The 23,146-nt window shown below is 36.9% G+C and overlaps 1 protein-coding gene across 1 annotated transcript; it reads right to left on the bottom strand.

The window, feature by feature from the left end:
* Positions 1 to 4,321: 4,321 nt before the first annotated feature.
* Positions 4,322 to 23,044, bottom strand: MRPS31 (mitochondrial ribosomal protein S31). The gene is made up of 7 exons (XM_070732792.1): positions 22,642 to 23,044; positions 19,960 to 20,181; positions 17,468 to 17,614; positions 12,313 to 12,447; positions 8,502 to 8,566; positions 6,063 to 6,221; positions 4,322 to 4,945 (listed from the first exon to the last, which is right to left on the bottom strand). Exons 1-7 carry the CDS (start codon positions 22,734 to 22,736, stop codon positions 4,686 to 4,688), a joined length of 1,083 nt encoding a protein of 360 aa, XP_070588893.1. The 5' UTR covers positions 22,737 to 23,044; the 3' UTR covers positions 4,322 to 4,685.
* Positions 23,045 to 23,146: the final 102 nt, after the last annotated feature.

Here is a 23,146-nt window from a genome sequence, read left to right on the forward strand (position 1 = left end):
CCTGAAGGCTTTAATTTAGCCACATCATAAACAACATTAGTACTTTGAGGTCCTCAGTTCTTTCTCATCCTTAGTGCCATCTGACCTGAGAAGCCCTATCATCTGGCACTATATTGGCATAATTTAATATTTTCTATCCTTGTAGGGGGGTTTTTTAGGGGGGGAATAGGAGTGGCTTAAACAGCTTCTCTTGTGCAAAATGAAATAATGCATTTGCAATTGTCACTAAAATTATCGTCCACCCACCAGCAATCTCTGCCCAATATTAGATTAGATTTGTCATATGCTGTTTTATTATTGTTGCTAGCTGCCCCGAGTCTACGGAGAGGGGCGGCATACAAATCAAATCAAATCAAATAAATAAATAAATAAATAAGCAAACAAGAAACTAACTAACTAACTAACTAATAAATAAATAAATAAATAAAATATAGGAGCGTGTTTGCTTTAGCTGGCCACTTGGAATGACTTTCACATCTTGAGTGATTCTCCTTGGAGTATACTGTATTCCTGGTGTTCTGTTCATGCCGGCCAGGAACATCTTCACCACCACGAGGGAGCGTAGTAGGATTGGATGGGGAGGCCTCTGTAGGCCAGAGGTTTAAACTGGATTTGCCATTTCAAATCCTTTCCAGGAACCTGGGTTAGGTAGATCTTGTTTAATATTATTAAAAGTATTGTCATATAAGATGTAAGCTGTTCCAAGTGAAGCTGCCTTCTGCAACTGACTGATGGCGATTTTGTCGCTGCCGATAGTGTTCACGTGGTGCTCCAGATTTCAGTGGATCTGATTTGTAAATGTCATGGGTCACTAAATGTCCAGGAACTCCAACATCTAGCGTAGTTCGTGCTGGCTTGGATGATGACCAATGGAATGTGTTTCTGTAATATTGTTTATGGGAGAGACACTTTTCACCTGGCTTCTCTGATGAGACTTATCCAATATGGTTCAATTCAATTCAATTCAATTCAATTATTTAATTTATTCGACTCCTATGCCGCTCAATCCCGTAGGACTCAGTGTGGCTTACAACAATAAAAAACAATACAGTGGTACCTCTATTTACGAACTTAATTCGTTCCGTGACCAGGTTCTTAAGTAGAAACGTTTTGTAAGGAGAAGCAATTTTTCCCATAAGAATCAATATAAAAGCAAATAATGTGTGCGACTGGAGAAACCACAAAGAGGGTGGAGGCCATTTCCTCCCCGGAGATTCCTAGAGGCCGCAGAGAGGCTTCTCCCCGCCCTTTCCAGCCCTGTTTCCTCCCAGGAGATTCCAAGAGAGGCCCCACAGAGGCTTCTCCCCGCCTTTTCCAGCCCTGTTTCCTCCCAGGAGATTCCTAGAGAGGCCCTACAGATGCTTCTCCCTGCCTTTTCCTGTTACAGCTTCGGAGGCTCGGGTTTGTAAGTAGAAAATGGTTCTGAAGAGGCAAAAAAATCTTGAACACATGGTTCTTATCTAGAAACGTTTGTAAGTAGAGGTGTTCTTAAGTAGAGGTACCACTGTACAATGATACAACAATAAAGATGTCAAACAACAATAAATAAAACCCCCAAACCATAACAAACCCAAATTATAACCCATCCCCCCAAAACAATCTAACAAACATCCATACCAACAAACATAATTAAAGCAAATCTGGTGTTAAAATAATAGTGCATAAGCGCACTATTGTGTCCACCCTCATTGTCCTACTGGTCCTAATTTACCTGTACCTACTTTGCTTATGTTTATGTATATACCAATACCTGCTATCTTGTACATGTTTGACATGTACAAGATAGCAGGTATTGGTATATATATATATTCAGTACAGTATTTATAGAAGGAAGACAGCTCAGGTCTCGCTGTGTTCGCCCTAGAACAAGGACAGAAACACCAGCCTGAAGATGATGAGTGGGACCTCGTCAAAACATCGCCAGAAATTTCCAAATCCTACACGGGAAGAAGCCCGATTATACCAAGACCATCATACCTGTACCCGTGAAAATCTACGAAAACACACACACACATATATATATATATGTTTTCGTAGATTTTCACGGGTACAGGTATGACGGTCTTGGTATATTCGGATTTCTTCCCGTGTAGGATTTGGAAATTTCTGCCGACGTTTCGACGAGGTCTCACTCGTCATCTTCAAGCTGGTGTTTCTGTCCTTGTTCTCAGGCGAACACTGCGAGACCTGAGCTGCATTCCTTCTATAAATACTGGTGGCTGGGTGTGGTTTGATGGCTCAGCAATTGGGTAATTTTGACAGAAAATCAACCATATGCCTCTTCCTTGGTAAAAGCTCATTTGGAGGTGAGCTTGTAGCACAGAGGTTAATATCCTGCCTTGCATACAGCACACTACAGGTTCAAATCCCAGTAAGGGTAAGTCTGGCTGATGAGACCATAAGGTGAAAATAGATTTATACTAAGCTCTATTCCTTTTCCCTTATCAGCAAAAATACGTAACCATGTAAAAATTATAGTTGTCGAGTCGACTATAAAAAAAAAATTATCTGCCTTGGAATGGCATGGGGCCGAGAGACTAAATGAAAGCAAAGTTGTTTCTTCCCATATTTGGGAATACCAGGGTGATTTCGACAGAAAACTCCTTAGACACAAAAGGTGTCTGGGCGACTTTGGGCTAGTCACCCTTAGCACAACCACCTCAAAGAGTTGTCTGGGGAAAATAGGAGGCAAGAATATTAGGTATGTTGGCCACCTTGAGTTACATCTACAAAGGGCAAGATAAAATAATGGTTTCTTAGCCAGAACCTTAACCACTACACCAAACTAGATTGCCAGGAGGTAAATTCAAATGTTTGTGGCCTTGTCTAGAAAAAAAAGGCTACATTTAGAAACAGAGGTAAAAGTAATCATTATTTTTTTTAAAAATCAGAAATGTTTTCCTTGTATCTTGCTTTAGTTCTTTTGAAAGCTATTGCTTAGCTACTATAGGATTACTCTTCCATTGGAGCCTGTGGAGATGTTTACTTTAATAGCAAGGTGAAATACTGACATCTTGTGGGAGAGATAATGTGATGCAGCATAGCTTCTTTTCCTTTATATGGTAAAAAGTCGCAAGCATGAAAACAGCTGTTCTTACATAATTTTGGGGTGCTAAAAACAAAAATAACATTTAAAAATGTATATTGTCTCTAGTTTCCATGATATAAGCAACCAACTAATGAAGTAAGGTTTATAAAACGCAAAATCCTCCTGTCTTTCGCAGTGCCAATGATTTGGAGAGAACCAACACATCATGTCAGTAATTGTCATTTTTGTATGATGCCTCCAATTGAGAAAGGAAAAGTAAGATAGGAATCTTAAAAACCAAGTAAATAAACTACAATATTGTGCTTGACAACCAGCATTTCCTTTGAACTGAAAATATTTCATTTGCATAAATGAGTGCCATTATCTTGTCCTTGTAAAACAGTACTATTACTTAAACTGGGATTAAAATGTATATTCATTGATCTCTTGAAAACTATTGAGAAGGCTAGAACAATATAGAAACATTAAATGAAGTGCCATAATTAGTCAAAAAGTGGAATTTACAATAAACATAAAATAATTTTTAAAAATTATGTTTACTGATGCTTCACGTCCTGGACACAAATTGTTTCAACTCCTACCCTCAAAATGTCACTACAGAGCACTGCACACAAGACAACCAGACACAAGAACAGTTTTCCCCCCGATCGCCATCACTCTACTAAACAAATAATTCCCTCAACACTGTCAAACTTTTTACTAAGTCTGCACTTTTATTTCAACTAGTTTTTTCCCATCATTCCTATCATCCTTTTCCTCCCACTTAGGACTGTATGACTGTAACTTGTTGCTTGTATCCTAAGATTTTGATTAATATTGTTTATTCATTGCTTATTTGACACCCATGGCAATCATTAAGTGTTGTACCACACGATTCTTGACAAATATATCTTTTTCTTTTATGTACACTGAGAGCATATGCACCAAAGACAAATTCCTTGTGTGTCCAATCACACTTGGCCAATATAGAATTCTATTCTATTCTATTCTGTTCTATTCTAAAAAACATTGAAAAGAATGGGAGATGTAAAAAATCAGACAACACTGATAATACATAGGTTTAGTAATTCAGATTTGTTTTTAAAATAAAAGTATTTCAAGCAGCATCTAGTATTATTTATGTTCAAATTCCCAAACAATCAGTGAGTCAGAATAAAATCTTATTTTAGCATATATAATCAAATGTATACACACATACACATAAAACTGAGGATGAAAGCTAAGAAAACATGACGGTGCTATATATAGATCTATGTGGAGAGGAACAGTATATCTTTTGGCAAGGTATTTATTTCTGGAATAAATCTCAAGCAATAAATACGTTGAATAAAACTCTAAAAATACAGAAAGGTTTATCTTAAGGTTTTATACATTAGTAAGCATTAGTAATGAACATCAATTGATGGTTTCTCTTTAACCTTCAGACTAATTTCACTCCAATATTTTTAGAGCAAAACATTGTAATCACTGTCTTAAGAACATTAATAAACAGAGAAATATACATTTTTATTTAACAATTTGCAAGCCAAATTAAACCAGCTTTGCCAGTTCCGATATCTCTGAATCAGGTTATTTCCAGATTATGAGGTACAACATCCCAATGATATTTACATGAGGACATGGCTTTTTGATGTTTTCATTTTGATATATTTTCTATCTGAACCAAGGCTTCCTTCTCATGGGCTTCAATTTCCTTCAGCAACTCTTCTTTTTCCTTGAAATAATCCCGGAACCATTGAATATGTTCTACTTTTTGTTTCACACTTAAGTGGGGATTTTTGGAAAGTCCGCATGTTACAAGTTCCATGAAGTGGCGAATTGGTCCTTCTTTAGGAAAGTCTGCCAAATGCTTATCCAGAAATATATGTTCATAAAATTCAGCATCATCTTCAAGTCCTGACAAAGTGAAGGAAAAGGTACAATCACTGTCAAAACACTTCAGTTTACAAACTCTCTGAGCAGATTGCAGCATCTTGTTTTATCATTTGCAAATGATTTGCAAACATTAATCTCTATTGTCATCTAAGCCAATATTCCCAATGATACCTTGAGCTTTAAAAAAGCCACTTTGATAATTATTTGTTTTTTAAAAATACTCCCAACAGTTTTTATAAATTCAATACATTGCTCAGTTGACCAAGTAGAATGAGGAAACTTTATGCATCCTCTTCTGCTATCTGGATGTCCAAAAAAGGGATTTAAATTTTTGAGTCTGTCATTCAACTTACATTCTATTAAAAGGATTTTTAAAATGTCAAATTGATAAAACTGAAGAGGGGTAGATTATTTATTTATATTTATTGATCTTACATACAATGATACCTCATTACTCATCGTTAATTGGTTCTGGGAGGCATGGTGAATATCAAAAACAATGAGTACAAACAAATGTTTCCCATAAGGAATAACGTAGTGTGTCACAAGGCAGATAGCACTAAGTTCTTGCTTGTGCATAGAATATTAAACAAACAATGAGTATATGGACAAAATCTTTGTGTCAAAATGCATTGAGTATCAAGTTCAATGAGTTTCAAAGCAATTGAGTACCGAAGTACCACTGTACTCTTGAGTTGAGAGGTATAGTTGAGAGGACCACATACATTATCTTTTTCCACTTATCAAATGAAATTGTGTTCTGTTTTCTTCATTCAAATATTTGAAGTAGTCTTTAATTCTCATTTTGAGGACATGAAAAGGAATCTCTTCATTACCTCAAAGGCTATCATAAAAAGTGATGGTAATTCAGAATTGGTTTGTTTGCTAACTTATTCAACAAAACAAAATAAAATACAACTATGTTTTAAACCAGTCAAAAGTAAGTCTCAAAAACAATATGAAAATTATGCAAATGACTTGCCCATATTTTGTACAATATACTGTACTGTACTCTATATTATTATATAATAATATAAACTTTTTTCCAAGCTCCCTCCAAATCCATCCCCCCAAAATCTTCATCCTCAATTTTCACTGAGCCACTGAACCAAGCTCAGAATCCTTTTAGGATACTCACCAATTTCATTATTAATTGGGAATTCCCAAAGTTTTCCCTCATCTGTCCACTGTATCATCTCCTCAAAGCCATTCTGTGGTGGAAGTGAAAGGCTAGATGTAATGGTTTTGGCAAATTCCAGATCCCAAATTGTTGGCATGTCACCACTTTTGAGCACCCCTAATGTTTGGAAATTGAAAGTTGAAAAAATTGACATGCTATAACAACAGCACAGCTTAGTAAAAGGGCAACTATTTTCCATAGCACTTTCTGTTCTCAAATTTCCTTAAAAGTTTGTCTACATTATTGGCTTCAAAACTGACTGAATATGTATTTCAACTTAAAAAATTATTATTATTTAAAAATATGATTAATAATGCTACATGAATGGAGAGTGCTGCGAGGATAAGTAATGACATAATTTGAACTAGTGATAAAAGCTAAAGAAATTATTATTTTATTTCCTTGTGTTTCAGTCTGAAGTGAAAAATAAAAAAACTGGAGGAATTTTCTCTAGCTTCCCTATAAAGAAATCGGTTCCTTAAAACAAATGTTATAGTTACAGGTGATCCTTGACTTACAACCACAACCAAGACAGGAAATTTGGTCGCTAAGCAATGTGGTTGTAAAGCCAGATGTCACATGATTGCATCACTTACCAACCACAGTCTCTTCTTTTTCTGTTGTGGTGGTTAGGGGCTAGGGTCAACTTTCTTCTCCACTTCCCTATCTCCCTCCCCAATTTTGTGCCTTTTTGGCTATCCTACATTCTGCTTGTGGATGGCGTGTGAATAAAATGGTGGTGCTTGCAGGGAATGAAAGAATGTTGGTGCTGAAATTTCCTGCCTTAGAAGACCGGGGGTCAGGGTGGCCCAAACGGCATAGATAGAGGAGATAGGTGGTTGGGTGGGGGAGCGTCTCTGTGGCTGTAAACATGAATGGACTACCAAAGCATTTTAATTTTGATCACATGACCACTGGGGGCTGTAATGGCCATGATTTCAGACATGGGTTGTGAGTCCATTCTTTCAGCACTGTTGCAAAGTTTGAACTGCGTTGAATGAATGATTGTAAATTGAGGACACTCTCTATATCACTTGAAAACAACCACTCAATGAATTCTTTGAAATACTACAAGTTTTAAAAGAGGGAGACAGAGAACAGCATGGTCAATTTTCTTCTGGAGACTCAGCTTTACTGTAATTAGCAGGTAAACGCGGTCAAACATCTAAAAATGCTTTGGAATATGCGCTAATCAAATGCATTTCCAACTCCCACTAGACACAAGAACAATTTTTCCCTGAATGCCATCACTCTGCTAAATAAATAATTCTCTCAATGCTGTCAAACTATTAAGTCTGCATTACTATTAATCTTCTTATCACTCCCATCACCCATCTCCTCCCACAAATGACCGTCTGACTGTAACTTCGCTGCTTGTATCCTTACAATTCATATTGATTGATTCCTAATATAATTTGATTGTTTAATTGTTGTACCTTATGATTCTTGACGAACATATCTTTTCTTTTATATACACTGAGAGCATGTACACCACGACAAATTCCTTGTATGTCCAATCATACTTGGACAATAAAGAATTCTATTCTATTCCATTCCATTCCATTCCTAACCTAACCTAAAAGGCATTGCAAGCTGTCCTCAATTTATGACCACAACTGAGCCCAAATTATAGAATTGTCAATACAATGAATCTAGAGGGCATCAAACTGGACAAAACTGGTTTGGGCATTCAAATTGGATTTTTTTTTAAAAAATATTATCTAGAAATGCTAGGAATTAAAAACAAACTTTTTATATGCAAAGCCTGCACTCAATTACTAAAGTGAAACCTCTTCTCTGACTGAGAGCCAAATGTCTGCATTTAACATAATTTTCAACACTTCTATGCAAACAACCAGGTAAAATTCCCTAAATTTTTATTGATTTACACTGTCTTGAGTATCTGGTTTCAAATTCTCACTTGCTGTTGCGCAATTAGCCTCTTTTCCAACTACACATCAGGAGTTTCTATAACTGTGATGGCAAACCGATGGCGCAGTGTTGCCCATTCCTCTTCTGTGTTTCTGGCGCACCTGCACACACGATGATCAGCACATGCGCATGAATGGCAGTAACTGGAAGACTTGCTGGCTGGTGCGCATGTGCACGCCAAAACCCAGAAATTCAGGTGGCTCCTCTTCCTTGTGTTGGCCCAGATGAACACCTGCACGCATGAAGTGCTCCCTTTTCAGCACTCAGTGGCTGCTTGTGTATGTGCTTCTTTTTCGCCACTCGGTGCTGAAAAGGTTTGCAACATCACTGTTCTATAACATGGTTTATGGCATGTTCGAGACTAATGCAATGAGCATGGAATGGATGAGTTTTATTACACTGAAATTATCTTATGATAATTATAGTTATGCTAGGTATGATTATAGTTACTATTTTGTGACTAACCTGTTTCATGTGATCCCTCTGATTTAGGAGTGAAAATCTGTAGCCTTTCTCCAGAATAAAGATTCCTAAAAAAATAGTAATTAAAAATTCCTCTTTTGCTAAAGGATCCAAAATGAATCATTCTGAACTCTGTTGTAAATAATTTGAAATCTTAAATCTGATTGTTTTCAATCAATCATTGCCCACACATTTTCCCATGTAACTATAAAGAATATATTTATGCATTCTCACACATACACACACGCTTAAATTTATTTATAATCATTTGTGTGGCCATCCAATTTGCCAAAATGTGACTCTAGGCAGCGTATAAACATCAGATTAATTTCCCATAAACAAGAACAAATCACATAATTGGGGCGAAACCACACATGATCAGACTCCCAAGACATCTTGAGTGAATATTGAAGTCTTCAAAGTCTTCATGAAGGCCAGCCAGGCTAGGTCAGTTGAATCATAAGAAGAGACCATTCCAAAAGGCAGGCTTTGCAGCCAATTACAATGCCTCTTAGATTTCAACAGATGGCATTGTTTTGGAGAAGTGACCTAATAAGGAATGTTCATGGTCACAGGTAGGGATGTGCTGGTTGGGATGTGAACATATGAATTTTTCAATATGAAGACAATGTTGCCTTGAGAACCTGAATGATTTTCAGCAAAGGTAAGACAGACTATATGGTCCAAAAAGGCGCATGGATCTAAAAATGTACATATCAAAGAGCAATATACTGTATTTAACAGGGAAATGGACTGAACAATTTCATATTAGATACCGATGGTAAATAGTTGCATTGGTATACTTTGGGGGAATGTTCACAAAAGGCTGGAAAAGGTATAAAAAATTTTTAAGATCTGCAAATAATGGCTGAGAGGTAGTTACTGTATGTGGAATATAGTTAACCCACAGAAATGCTTGTTAAATGAAACAAAAATGACTTGTATAAGAGCATGCCTCTGTTCACTTGTGAGTATTTTAACACACAAAGGATGATGTATGAAGGAGTGTATGGATGTAGTAGAAGCAACAATGGTTAGTAGGGTAGAAAAGTATGGAGGGGTACATTGAACACTGCTAGTCCAATCTGGCTTTAACTATATTTCACTTTTGTATTATGCTTTACTTTCTTTACTATTTCTTATTGCCTTTCTGTATAACTTAAAATGTTGCTTACTCCAAAAGGGAATAGTGAGATTGGGGAAAGGTTGATTATAAATTGTTGTACATACTCCTGATCAGTTGGAGGATGACTTCTATGTTTCTATGTTTCTATGAAGATATTAAGGACTCGGATTCAGATAGTGTTTATGAATTAGTGGGGGGCCCGGGTTTACAGGTAGTAGAACAGGTGAGAGGCCAGCCACAGGATGGACCTATGAGTTCAGGATCTAGTGAGGGAGAATCAGACGCTCGCTGGGTTAACCCTAAATTCAGAAGGGCCCAAAAACGTAGAGAACAGAGGTCTGGAATAAGATATTAAGAAGAAGAATGGGTTAAATACTGTAGTGATGTATTTGGCACGTCAGGGGGTCAGTGGAGAAGAAGGGTGGAGTTTCAGCATTGCCGAAGGGAAAATGGATGTGTTTTTTGCCGCGCTAAAGTAAGCAAAAGTATTCTGTGTTGTTAACAGTCAGTTCTGTTGTTTTTCAAAGTCATGCTGTTAGGAAAACAAATCTTGTTAAGGGGAGCAGGAGAAGGAATGTGAGGAATGCAGCTAAGAGACATAAGGACCGAGTGCCTGTATGGAATGTGTTTGAATTACAGGAGAGCAGAGAAATAAATGGAGTTTCTTTATTCATGAAATGATGCATTTAATAAGAGTTATTTGTAATTGCTAAATTTCTACCAGAAACCAGAACATAAATAACCTTAGAGAGTTCTCTAAAATTAGTGACCTATTTTGATGATTTCTTAAAATATGTTTGTTTTTCAATATCTATGCTGTATGAAGGTTATCCCTTCTTTTTGTAGATACCCAACAGCTAAAGAATAATAGCAATAGCACTTAGACTTATATACCACTTCACAGTGATTTACAGCCATTTCTAAGCGGTTTTATAGCCTATTGCCTTCAACAACCTGGGTCCTATTTTACCGACCTTGGAAGGATGGAAGGCTGAGTCAACCTTGAGCTTGGTGAGAATCGAACTGCCAAATTATAGGCAGCTGTCAGACAGCAGAAGTAAAGCCTGCAGTTGGAATTTACATACCCTGCTGTCTTAAGCTATTTTTTAAAGCCTGGTTTTTATGGCATACTGTATTCAAAATGTGACTGATGTGGCTGGTCCATGTCCGGCTCAGCTGACCATGGATTTCGAAGAGCAAGAGACGAATGTGTATTGGTATCTTAGGCCAGTGTTCTTGACATATGACTCTGAGAGTGATAGGGAGAGACTGAGAATTAATTAAGAGACTGTAGCACCCCCAGTTATGGTATTAAGTGAGTCAGAAGTGAAAGTTGAGGATCCCATGTTAGACACAAGAGTGAGGAGGACGATGTCTAGACAGGATTATTTGAGAAGGAAAGAGTCTTTGCGTTAGTAGCTCTATGAAACTCCTGGCCATGCCTTGTCCCTATATAAGTGATAGGCTTGGGAGAAGTGAGTGTGGCGAACAACGTTTGAAAAAATCATGACCTTATGTGAGCTCAGGAGTTCCCAGAGCACTTTATGCTTTCAGATTGCTCTAAATCATGTAATCTGCATTTTCTGAAAAAGACTCTGGAGAAATTGTAAATTCAGTTGATTGACAGAATCACTTCAAAGGAATTTCTCCTAGCGAGCTTGGCTCCCACCCAGGACCTGTTCTTATCTCAGAGACAATTAAGCTGGGAACACTGCCAGAATGGACTACTTTACAAATATTTTTGAAAAATATTAACATGCCCCGAGTCTTCGGAGAGGGGCGGCATACAAATCTAAATAATAATAATAATAATAATGTTGTTGTTACCTGGATGTTTTAATAGCAATGTAGTTTTATATATCCTCTGTGTGTGTGTGTGTGATTTTTATTCTGTCCGGACAGAACAACGACAAGTCTAATCTTCTATAGCATATGACAATAAAAGGTAGGGTGGGGCAGTAATAAGGAGAAAGAATGTGTCATGCTTCAACACAGCAACATTTGCCCATCATTGTACAGGTAGTCCTTGACTTACAACCCACAACTGAGCCCAAAATTTATGTGGCTAAGCCAGGCAATTGTTAAGTTGTGTGTCATTTTGTGACTTTTTGCCACAGATTTTATGTGAATCACTGAAGTTGTTAAGCGAATCTGGCTTCCCCCATTATTTATTTATTTGTTTTATGCTGCCCTTCTCCTTAGACTCAGGGCGGCTTACAACATGTTAGCAATAGCACTTTTTAACAGAGCCAGGATATTGCCCCCACAATCCGGGTCCTCATTTTACCCACTTTGGAAGGATGGAAGGATGAGTCAACCTTGATGAGCCGGTGATGAGATTTGAACCACTGACCTGCAGATCTAGCAGCCAGCTTTAGTGGCCTACAGTACAGCACTGTACCTGCTGCTGACTCTACTTATCAGGAAACCAGATGGGAAAAGTTACAAATGGTAATCACATGACCTTGGGACTGCGCAATGTCATCAATACACCACAATTGTTGCCAAGCACATGAATTTTGAGCATGTGATCACGTGAATGTTACAAGAGTCATAAGTCAATATGTTGGTGCTGTTATAGCTTGGAATGGTCTCTAAATGAATAGTTGTAAATCAAGGACTACTTGTAATGATTTATAAATTCAGGATTTTAAAGAGATACATGCAGAAAATCATCAAGTAAAGTACCTTTGAATTCTACTGATGTCATTAATATGTGCCATGTTGCCATCTTCATCTTCATCACATTCTATTTCATTGGATGCTTTGAAGGCTTTTCTTGTAATAGGTTTTCTTCTGATTTTCATACTTGCCACCATCTTGCTAAAATTAAAAAGTATTAGCATGTAAACATTGGCATGTACTGAAGGATGCAGAGTACAGACTTTTTGTTCATGTTCGCTGTTCTGGTGCAATAAAGAAAAGAAACATAGCTATGAAAATATAAAGAAAAGAGAAGAAAATAGAAAATGTAGAGAAAAATTCAATTCTGTTGATGCTCTATTCTTCCCCCCCCCCTATTTTTAAAAATCTAATGTTTCACAGACCAGAAACGTAGCAGCAATGACTACATTTTCTCTGTTTGAATTATGGTAATGGGAATCTTATAAACCATGACGGCCTTTTTGTCGTTGAGTGCCAAAAGCGCATGCGCACGCACCCATAATGCAATGTGTGCATGACCCCTCCCTGTTCTCCCCACATACATGTATGACCCCTGTGCATGCGCCTCAGCCCCGCAAGTGCAAGACCCATGCATGTACATGCAACTTCATATGCACCGCCACATGCGTCTCTCACATGCACCCTGTTCCCCATGCATGCGCAGCAGACTTGAAAACCAGCTAGCTGTCGGAAGGCATGCATGCATGTATGGTGGAGCAGAGCTGGGCAATTACTCGTGTGCCCGCAGAGGGTTTTGCATGCCACCAGTGGCACACGTGCCATAGGTTCACCATCAAGGTTATAAACTAAAGCAGTGTTTCCCAACCTTGGCTGGGTGGGGAATTCTGGGAGTTGAAGTCCAGATATCTCCAAGTTGCCAAGGTTGGGAAACACTGAACTAAAGAACAGTGCCAACGATGCTTTTAAACAAAGAAATAAACTCCGTATCCATCATCTTTATAAAATTTACAAAATCATACAATTCAGTCTACCCCTCTCCGGAAGATCAGACAGAACAAGGCTATCTTCCCTATTTTCTTAGAATTCAGTAGGAATTGGCACATATTGGCAATGGTCAATGGCAATGTCTTCCCAAGCATTAGGGCGGTAACAGAAAATGCTCTTGCAATATTTGTAAGTAGTAGACAGAAAAGCGAGTGGAGGCAGTTACTGATGTCAGACCACAAAGAATTCTGTAAGTCAGTATAAGCCCCTTAACTAGATTTGGCTGCTGAAGGTCAGAGAAGTTCCATTAAAGAAGTAATGAAGATGGACCTGATTGCTAACCTAGAGGATAGGCAAAAGATGCTGCTAGCGAAACTCCCAGAGTGTTTCCAAAGGAAGCATAAGTATCAGTTCTCCAGTATACAAACCTATGGATGCTGGAACAGGAATCTGGAAGCATACCTGACTAGACATACCTATTCTTCCAATAGCAAGCAATTTAACCACATTCTCAGATGAGATCCTTATGTTGGGTTTGAATTAATAAGAAAGCAATGTTATTTAAACAATCTTCATATTGACTATATACTCCATCAGTTGACCTTAGGATCTATCTGATGTTCTCAAACACCTACTTCAAGATGTTAATAACATTACTGGGTATTAACAACATATTAATGATATCTTATTCTATAAAGCTAGCTATCTAGCTATCTAACAGTAATCCCTCGCTACTTCACGGTTCATCTTTCGTGGATTTGCTATTTCACAGGTTTTCAAAGGGGGTTTAAATCCATTAAAAATTTTAAATCCATTAAAATTCATAAAATTCTTCTACAGTACTCTATTAAAGAAACTGGTAAGATATCACATGTAGTTCCAGCTGAGAAACATTATAGAATGACTGTTTAATGCAAAGGGTGGGTTTTAAAAGTCTAAATACTCATTAAATAAATAAAAAAATATCTTTCCTCTACTTCATGGGAATTCATTTTTCACGGGTGGTCTTGAAACGCATCCCCCGTGAAAAATGAGGGATCACTGTAATTTAATGTAATGTAATGTAATGTAATGTAATGTAATGTAATGTAATGTAATGTAATGTAATATATACAGTGTTCCCTCGATTTTCGCGGGGGATGCGTTCCAAGACCGCCCGCGAAAATCGAATTTCCGTGAAGTAGAGATGCGGAAGTAAATACACCATTTTTGGCTATGAACAGTATCACAAGCCTTCCCTTAACACTTTAAACCCCTAAATTGCAATTTTCCATTCCCTTAGCAACCATTTACTCACCATTATTACTGGGTACTCACCATTGAATAAGACACTTAGTAATCCTGATATTTATAAACATAATTATTTTTTAATTTTTTTTTTTTGTTATAGCAACGCTGATTGGCCAAGATTTCAGCCAATCAGCAATGGCAGATGAAAGTTTGGCGATGACGTATGACGTCATCAGGCGGGAAAAACCATGGTATAGAAAAAACCTGTAAAGTATTTTTTAATTAATATTTTTTTGAAAAACCGTGGTATAGGCTATCCGCAAAGTTCGAACCCGCGAAAATCAAGGGAACACTGTATATAGTCTCTTCTTATAGATATTAAAAGCTTGTGTTAAAAACTTAAATCACCACAAGGATCCCCCCCAAAATCACATGCCAAACTATTTAACCTTTAGCTACTCAACGTTTAGCCTAATTTGTATCATTCAGAAACACTGGATCTATAAGCTCCCATAATTTTTAACCAACTAGTCTAGGAATGCTGAGACTACAGGTCCAACACATCCATTGAGCACCACATTGAAGAGGATTGTTCTACTTTTTTGAGTTGTTTTAAAGGAGGCTTACTTGTTTGCACTAACTGCAGCCTTCTAAGTCAGACTAGAAATCCATAGGACAATGGCCTGGAGAACATGAAGTTAAAGGAAAGATTCGTGGCAAGCTAAAGCACTAATTTTTAATTGCAGAAACCATTATGCCAAACTTAATATTTTCATCACTGACAGGGCAGAATGATGAATAAGCTGGTTATGTTGATTTGATTAAAACTCCAGTTTATTTCATCCATAGAATAGCCAGCCCTGAAATTTTTCCTCAAAATCAATAAAAACAGAAAGCACCCTAGCATGCATTACTTTTCCTTCTAAGGCAATATGTTACTATTGTTGCTGTATTTTTGTGAGCATCCAAGCTGGAATTTAAAAAGATCTGTACTGTATTATGCTTTTTCAATTAATTATTATGTCAGGACACGGTGGGATGAAGAAAACATATACAAAATTAGTGTCTGAATGTCATGCCATCCTTTAAATATAAACTTTAAAGTTCTGGGAAGGTGTAGCTTGGCATTAAATTTTATTATTTATAATAGAGTTTAAACCTTTAATGTATTTTGTAAAATTACGCCATAATTTCCACTGAGAGAATAGTCATTCCACTGTCAAATTTTGTACTGTTATAATTTCAATTCAGCAAATGTTCAGTGTTTCCTATGTTTATAAAAGAAACTGATGGTGAACATTTTGTAAAGCAGTGATACCCATAGATTATCTTATATCACCGCAAAAACAGAAAAGCTTAGCCATAATTTACTGGCAGAAAACCAAAGAAATGCAAGACTATATTCAGTTATACAGTGATACATATATTCATGTCTTCTTGAGAAAAATACATTAATTTCTGAAAGATCCATGTATGAAGTATTTTGTTTTATACGCTAGGTATTTACATCAGAATATATACTGCTCAAAAAAATAAAGGGAACACTTAAACAACACAATATATAACTCCAAGTAAATCAAACTTCTGTGAAATCAACCTGTCTACTTAGGAAGCAACACTGATTGAAAATAAATTTCACATATTGTCAGCACATTCAACTTTGTACAGAACAAAGTACAGTGGTACCTCGTTTTACGAACGCCTCTTCTAACGAACTTTTCGAGATACGAACCCGGTGTTTTAAGATTTTTTTGCCTCTTCTTCCGAACTATTTTCAACCCAAGCAGCCGCTGCTGGGATGCCCCGTCTCCAGACTTCTGTTGCCAGGGTTTGTGTGAAGGAAGCAAGAACAGAGTGCTTGCAGAGGCAAAGAAAGGGTGTGTTTTGAAGAAAAGGGAGGGGCGGCTTGGAGAGAGAACGCATTATTCGCTTTTACATTGATTCCTATGGGAAACATTGTTTCATCTTACGAACTTTTCTACTTATGAACCTGGTCGCAGAACGAATTATGTTCGTAAGATGAGGTACCACTGTATTCAATGAGAATATTTCATTCATTCAGATCTAGGATGTGTTCTTTGAGTGTTCCCTTTATTTTTTTGACCAGTGTATATATTAACCTAACTACTGTTTGATTCAACAAGGGATTATTTTAATTGAAACATAATACAAGTTTCTATTAATGAGTAAATATTAAATTGAAGAACCGTTAAAAATGGGACGAACAGAGGGGTTTCGGTAGGTCAAAAACAGGACCATATTTGGTCTATAAGACACACAGACATTTTCACCCATTTTTGACAGTTTTATAGTCCGAAAACTATGGTAAATGTCTGGAGAGAATGTGCAAAATTTCTAAGTGTGAGGATCCAGGAACAAATGTAGAAGGCAACAATATGATGCCAGGAAGCATGACAGCAGCTGTACAGAGTTGCTATATTTGTCCTGCATGTGCTCCAAAGCATCTTTTGAAGACTGCCCCTAAATTGCTGGACAGCCAAAATATCTTCCAGCTTCAGGCTTATTGTAATTTGGTTTTGTGTAAGTTGTTCTGCAGGAAGCTGGCTAATAGATGGTTCGTCTTATGAGCTGGCACTTTAATGGATTCAGCGGGTTTGGTATGAATGCATTTTATAAACTTCACTAATTAATTTCTCAGTTAACCTTGGTAATCTCAGAACTGTTTCTAGCCAATATTGAGGGGGAAAATATTTGAAATATATTAATGCAAAAATTTCAATAGCACTTGTTTCTGCATATTTGATTTTACACTCTTTTGTGGAACTTACCAAAGAAGACAAAAGCAGAAAAATTAGAAATTACTGCAATGTATTGTATAACTTCAAAAAAATATTGAAATGAAAAGATTGGCTAAGACTGCTTTAAACTGACTCTAAATTCAAACTGGTATTTTTAAAAGAAGGCAAGTGAAAGTAAATTATTACTATTTCTCTCTTTTCTAGATGACAAGCATATTAATGGGAACAGAATGAAAGCTACCAACCTTAGGTCAGCCATTCTATGCGCCTCCATTTCTTCCTTATGCTTTTTTACCAAATGCAAAAGTTCTGAAGTTGTCTTTTGTTTATCGAAGGGGAGTGAAGATGCAACAGCGGGGACAGCTGCCTCCAATTCTTGAACATTTTGATTGCTGAAAAAAGAAATCTAAAATATAAATGCTCATTTTACATTCTTTGTTGCCCTGAGAATACGTAGGAAAGTAACAATACAGTAGAAGAAAGCATCATCCATTTTTTCCCCAAAATGGTCACACTGTACTATACTAGCAACATATAACTAACAGACAGCTTCAACCCCTTCAAATAGAGAACCGTTCTTGGTAAAACAGGACATCTTATCCACTTAATTCCTTAGAAACATAGAGACATAGAAGACTGATGGCAGAAAAAGACCTCATGATCCATCTAGTCTGCCCTTATACTATTTTCTGTATTTTATCTTAGGATGGATATATGTTTATCCCAGGCATGTTTAAATTCAGTTACTGTGGACTTACCAACCACGTCTGCTGTAAGTTTGTTCCCCCAACTAACTTCAGATTGTGTCCCCTTGTTCTTATGTTCACTTTCCTATTAAAAACACTTCCCTCCTGAACCTTATTTAACCTTTTAACATATTTAAATGTTTTGATCATGTCCCCCCTTTTCCTTCTGTCCTCCAGACTATACAGATTGAGTTCATTAAGTCTTTCCTGATACGTTTTATGCTTAAGATCTTCCACCATTCTTGTAGCCCGTTTTTGGACCCGTTCAATTTTATCAATATCTTTTTGTAGGTGAGGTCTCCGGAACTGAATGCAGTATTCCAAATGTGGTCTCACCAGCGCTCTATATAGCGGGATCACAATCTCCCTCTTCCTGCTTGATATACCTCTAGCTATGCAGCCAAGCATCCTACTTGCTTTTCCTACCGCTCAACCACACTGCTCACCCATTTCGACTGTCAGAAACCAATACCCCTAAATCCTTCTCTTCTGAAGTTTTTGCTAACACAAAAACATTCCTTATTAGTCATGGAAAGGAAATATTGTCCAGGCTTTAATTTTTCAATTGAAAAATAGTTTCATATATGTAATAACCTAGTAATGGTTAAATTATACCAATTACATAATACAGTATTAGACAACTTTAATATTTTAATTATTGGTTTTTTAAGTGATGAACCCTCACAAATATTTTTAATTATTCACTCTTTTTATCAGAAAAAAATACATTTCAAACTGGCCCTCTCTCAAAGTTAGAAACACTATTAATAAGACCAAATCTTTATTCTGGGGAAAGTTTGTTCTGAAAAATGAATCAAACCCAAATATATGATTTAAAAAAAATATTTAGCCCAGTCCTCTTATGATTGATCAACACCAGGCAGGTTCCAGGTAACACATTTCTAAAACTGCAAAGTACTAGCACTAACAGGATATAACAAGTATTCTGGTTATTTTCATATTTTCATCTCTAAGAAAAAAACTTACATATTTGTACAAAGAGATGTATCAGTAATGTTTGTATGCATCTTTGCGTATCCTACCGTATGTAACCACTAAGTAGTCAAATTACTTTACTCCATATGTCACTAGATTCTAGCTCTCATCACTTGCAGTTATTCTAAAAAGCAACAACATCTGGAGAACTTTTGGAAAAGGCAGAAGCCAGAACATCAGAACAAGCAACCAGGAAGGAAGACTAGCCCAATGCTTATAATGAAAGCAAAAAACAAAAAGTGATATGAGAAACATTAACGCAAAGAAAAAAAATCTGGGATTGTTGAAGAGCCCATGTAAGACCTGAGCTGTGGTACTGCAGAACTGGGGAAATAAACTGCTAATGCCAATAGAAACAGTAACAGTAAACAGGTATCCAGTTTGGCCTAGTGGGGAAGGCACCAGGCCACACAACACGCGACTGTGAGTTCTAGTCCCGCCTTAGCATGAAAACAGCTAGTGATCTTGGACCAGTCTCTCTCTGTCAGCCCAACACACCTCACAGGGTTGTTGTTTTAGGAAAAATAGGAGGAGGAAGGAGTACTGTTTATGTTCACTGCCTTGAGTCATTTGTACAAATAATAAAGATGGGATACAAATAAATAAACATAAAATAAAATAAATGGGGCTGTCTAGTTCCTGGCAATTGGTTAGGTTTCTTTCTTTGCTCCTTGCCACCACATTCTGGCAAAACGATTTAAGGAGAGAATTCTTGAGGTCTTACCCAGAGCCCACAGGTTCTGAATCCTTGATTGAGAATGACTCCACACAAAATCAGAATAAAGAGCCTGAAGAATTTCTCCCTATTTTCACAACACAATGAATAAAGCTGGTCATTTCCGAATCAGACAGAATACATATCAAGTGTCCTTCTGACTCTTTTATTATTTTTCTTTCAAATACACCATTTATTCATTGTATTCACTGCCCCTTTTTGGTATTCAAACCACCACAGTATTTGTAGACAACATGAAAATATACTACCATAATTTTACCTTTTTTCATCATCTTCCAGCAATCTGCTTTGTGCATTCTCCATAATCTTCTTCTTTGTACTTAGTTCTATTTTCATTCCATTGATTAATTGCAGCAATTTTTTCTTTCTTTGTACTTCTGTTTCCTGCTCCTGATCTGGTGAAACATTTGTATCGGTGCAGCTGACATGGTCATCTTCCTTAGTGCAGAAGGCAGATGTGCTAAAGAATTTGTGTGCTTTACTAGGAAAGATGTAGAAAGCACAGACAGTGATGCAAACTGATTTTTAAATTTTTTTACAACTTAAAATCTCATAACAAGGGATTATTATGAGATCATGGAAATATGTGCAACAAGACGCAGATATATACCAGTAATACATGTAAATGTTTTATGGTCAGTTAATTCCATGGTGCTTTTTTAAATGTCAAAGTACTCTAATATTAAAACATATAAAATATACCTTACTTCACAAAGCTGTTATACTACACTTAAGATATATTTAGTAAACTCCATCAGAAACTTGCATTTACTCCTAATGTTTAAATTTTAAAAATGCAATTACAGGAAAAATATATGCAATATAAATCGTTAGTATCATTTAATAATAATCACGTCTTTATATTTGAGTTTTTTCTAATAGTTATTCAATTTGTATGGCTGCCCATCTCAAATCTTTTATTTTATGTTCACTGAGATCATAGGCACCAAAGATATATTCCTAGTGTATCCTATCCTATCCTATTCTATTAAAACCAAGTGATGCTGGATGGCAATCACAAAATCAAATAAAATCCAAACTACGCTCACAATACAAAAAAGTAATAATGAAATATATTACAGCAGCCAAGAAGATGTGATAATCCATAGATGTAAGAAATAATTATGTTCCTTCACATACTTGGGACTTCAGGCCAGGGTACATAATTAGGCTTTCAATGCCTTAGTAAATATTTTTCTGGAAAAGAACAATATCTTACACTGATTTTGAGTTTTAAAAAAAGATAAACATATCCATCCTAAGATAAAATACAGGAAATAGTATAAGGGCAGAAAAGATGGACCATGAGGTCTTTTTCTGCTACCAATTTTCTATGATGCTACGGTATTTTGCATATAAAATTGATTAGAAACAATCTTGTAAAGGTTAGGGTTTACAGAATGGGGACTATCAGATGAGAAAATCCCAAAGATGACACTTGGTGTGTTTGAGAGACAAGAAGGAATCTGCCAAATCCCCACAGTATGAATTTTAAAGAAAGAGAATTAGGCTGGATGTGTTCATCCTAATGTAGTTGAAGCACACTGCAGTGTTTTGTTTAAGAGGTTGCCACAAAGAAAAGGTAGATCAATCTATTCTCTCAAGCACCTGAAGGCTGGACAAGAAAGCAGTGGATGGAAATTAATCAAGGAGACAAGCAACATCCCGTAGAACTAGGGAGAAATTTCCTGACATTCAGAACAATTAATCATTAGAATGAGTTGCCTCCACAAACTGTGGGTGCCCCAACAATGGGGGTTTTAAAGAAGAGATTGTCTGAAATGGTGTATAGATTTTTCCTGCCTGAGCAGGGAGTTGGACTAAATGACCTCCAAGGTCCCTCCAAGGTCCCCTGTGTGGGTAAAATGAGGACCTAAATTGTTGGGGAAAATATTCTGATTCTGTAAACCGCTTAGAGAGGGCTGTAAAGCACTGTGAAGCGGTATATTCAACCTTAAATTATCTACTGTTGACATCTCCCCTTTTCTAAGAGGTCTGTAAGAAGCGTGCATAAGCGCACTAGGACCGTCCCTGTCCTATTATCCTTTTTAGCACTTCTTTACATTTTGTTAGGTTAGTACAAACTATAATTCTATACTTGTTTGACAAATATAATAAAATAAATTAATTAAATATAACATCTAAGTGCTATTGCTATGTGTAAACTGCTGTTGTGTAAACTATTGTTGTTTCACACAGTGCATGTCCTATTGCTCTCCTATATCTCCTATACCTTTCTTCTATTCCTATATCTCTTCTTCTATTCTTTCATTGATATGTTCTATTACTATATCTTCTTTTCTATTATTTCTTAGATATATTTTACTATGAGTATCTCTTCTATAACCATCCTGTATTTTACTATATGTATATAGATATATATCCACTAAAACCCTCATTGTGTACTGGACAAAATAAATAAATAAATAAATAAATAAATAAATAAATCTTTTCTTCTATCACTATCACTATATCTCTTCTTCTTCTACTACTCTTCCTATGTTTTATATTATTCCTACATCTTCTCCTCTATTCTTCCACTGATTGATGTACGTACTAGGTATATATCTCCTGCAACCTCATTGTGTTTTGGACAAAATAAATAAATAAAAATTAATACTATTCTGCTTTACAAAAGTGCTCGAATTTGTAGCCACCGCAACCAAAGTCACGTCTCTTTCGTCAACTCAACCCAAAACTTCCAGAGATTAATGTAATATTTAATAAGGCGTTTTTATCACTCTCTCTAAAACCTACCGCCTGCGCATGATTCGTCAAAAGAACATTTGGAAAAAGAGTGATGCGAAGAGGCAACAACCCCCACCACTCCTCTGCAAACATCTGAAATTAATTGAATTAATAAATTATTTGCTTGTGAAATGGGGCATCGAACACCGATACTTTTACGGAGGGGGGAGCCACCACCTTCTCTCCCGAGTACCTGTGCAAGACCGCCACCACCACGTCCTCTCTTGGAGCACCGAAGCGAACCAGAGCACAGAGCCTCCCGGGGACCCCGGCGCCTCTCCGCCACATTATCCTAGATGCGGCAAGGAATCACGCTCGAACTTTCCGTGCCATAAAGTGCTTCCGCTGCAAGGTTCCGACAAGGTCCCTCACCTCCAGCAGTCCGTCCGGAACGAAAACTCCTGATTATTGGTTCCGCAGCCGGATAAACACTCGCGCTCGTGTGTGTGTGTGTGTGTGTGTGTGTGTGTGTGTGTGTGTGTGTGTGTGTGTGTGTGTGATGCCGCCGTTTAAATATTTACTGCATGCGTGTTCAGAGGGTGGGAAATGATGATTTCTAAATTGTATTGGCGAGATTCGCCTAACACCCTAAGCCCCAAACCGAACTATTTATACATATATAAAACCTAATCTATCTATCTATCTATCTATCTATCTATCTATCTATCTATCTATCTATCTATCTATCTATCTATCTA

This window comes from Erythrolamprus reginae, chromosome 1 (genome assembly GCF_031021105.1).
Source record: "Erythrolamprus reginae isolate rEryReg1 chromosome 1, rEryReg1.hap1, whole genome shotgun sequence".
Classification (NCBI taxonomy): Eukaryota; Metazoa; Chordata; class Lepidosauria; order Squamata; family Dipsadidae; genus Erythrolamprus; species Erythrolamprus reginae.

Bases quoted from the DNA above. Each gene is read 5' to 3' on its own strand.
- MRPS31 (XM_070732792.1), bottom strand. From the start codon at position 22,736: ATGTGGCGGAGAGGCGCCGGGGTCCCCGGGAGGCTCTGTGCTCTGGTT. The intron at 20,182-22,641 runs GTACTCGGGAGA...CATCTTTCCTAG, and splicing joins GTGGTGGCGGTCTTGCACAG to TAAAGCACACAAATTCTTTA. The intron at 6,222-8,501 runs GTTAGTCACAAA...TCCAAACATTAG, and splicing joins AGAGGGATCACATGAAACAG to GGGTGCTCAAAAGTGGTGAC.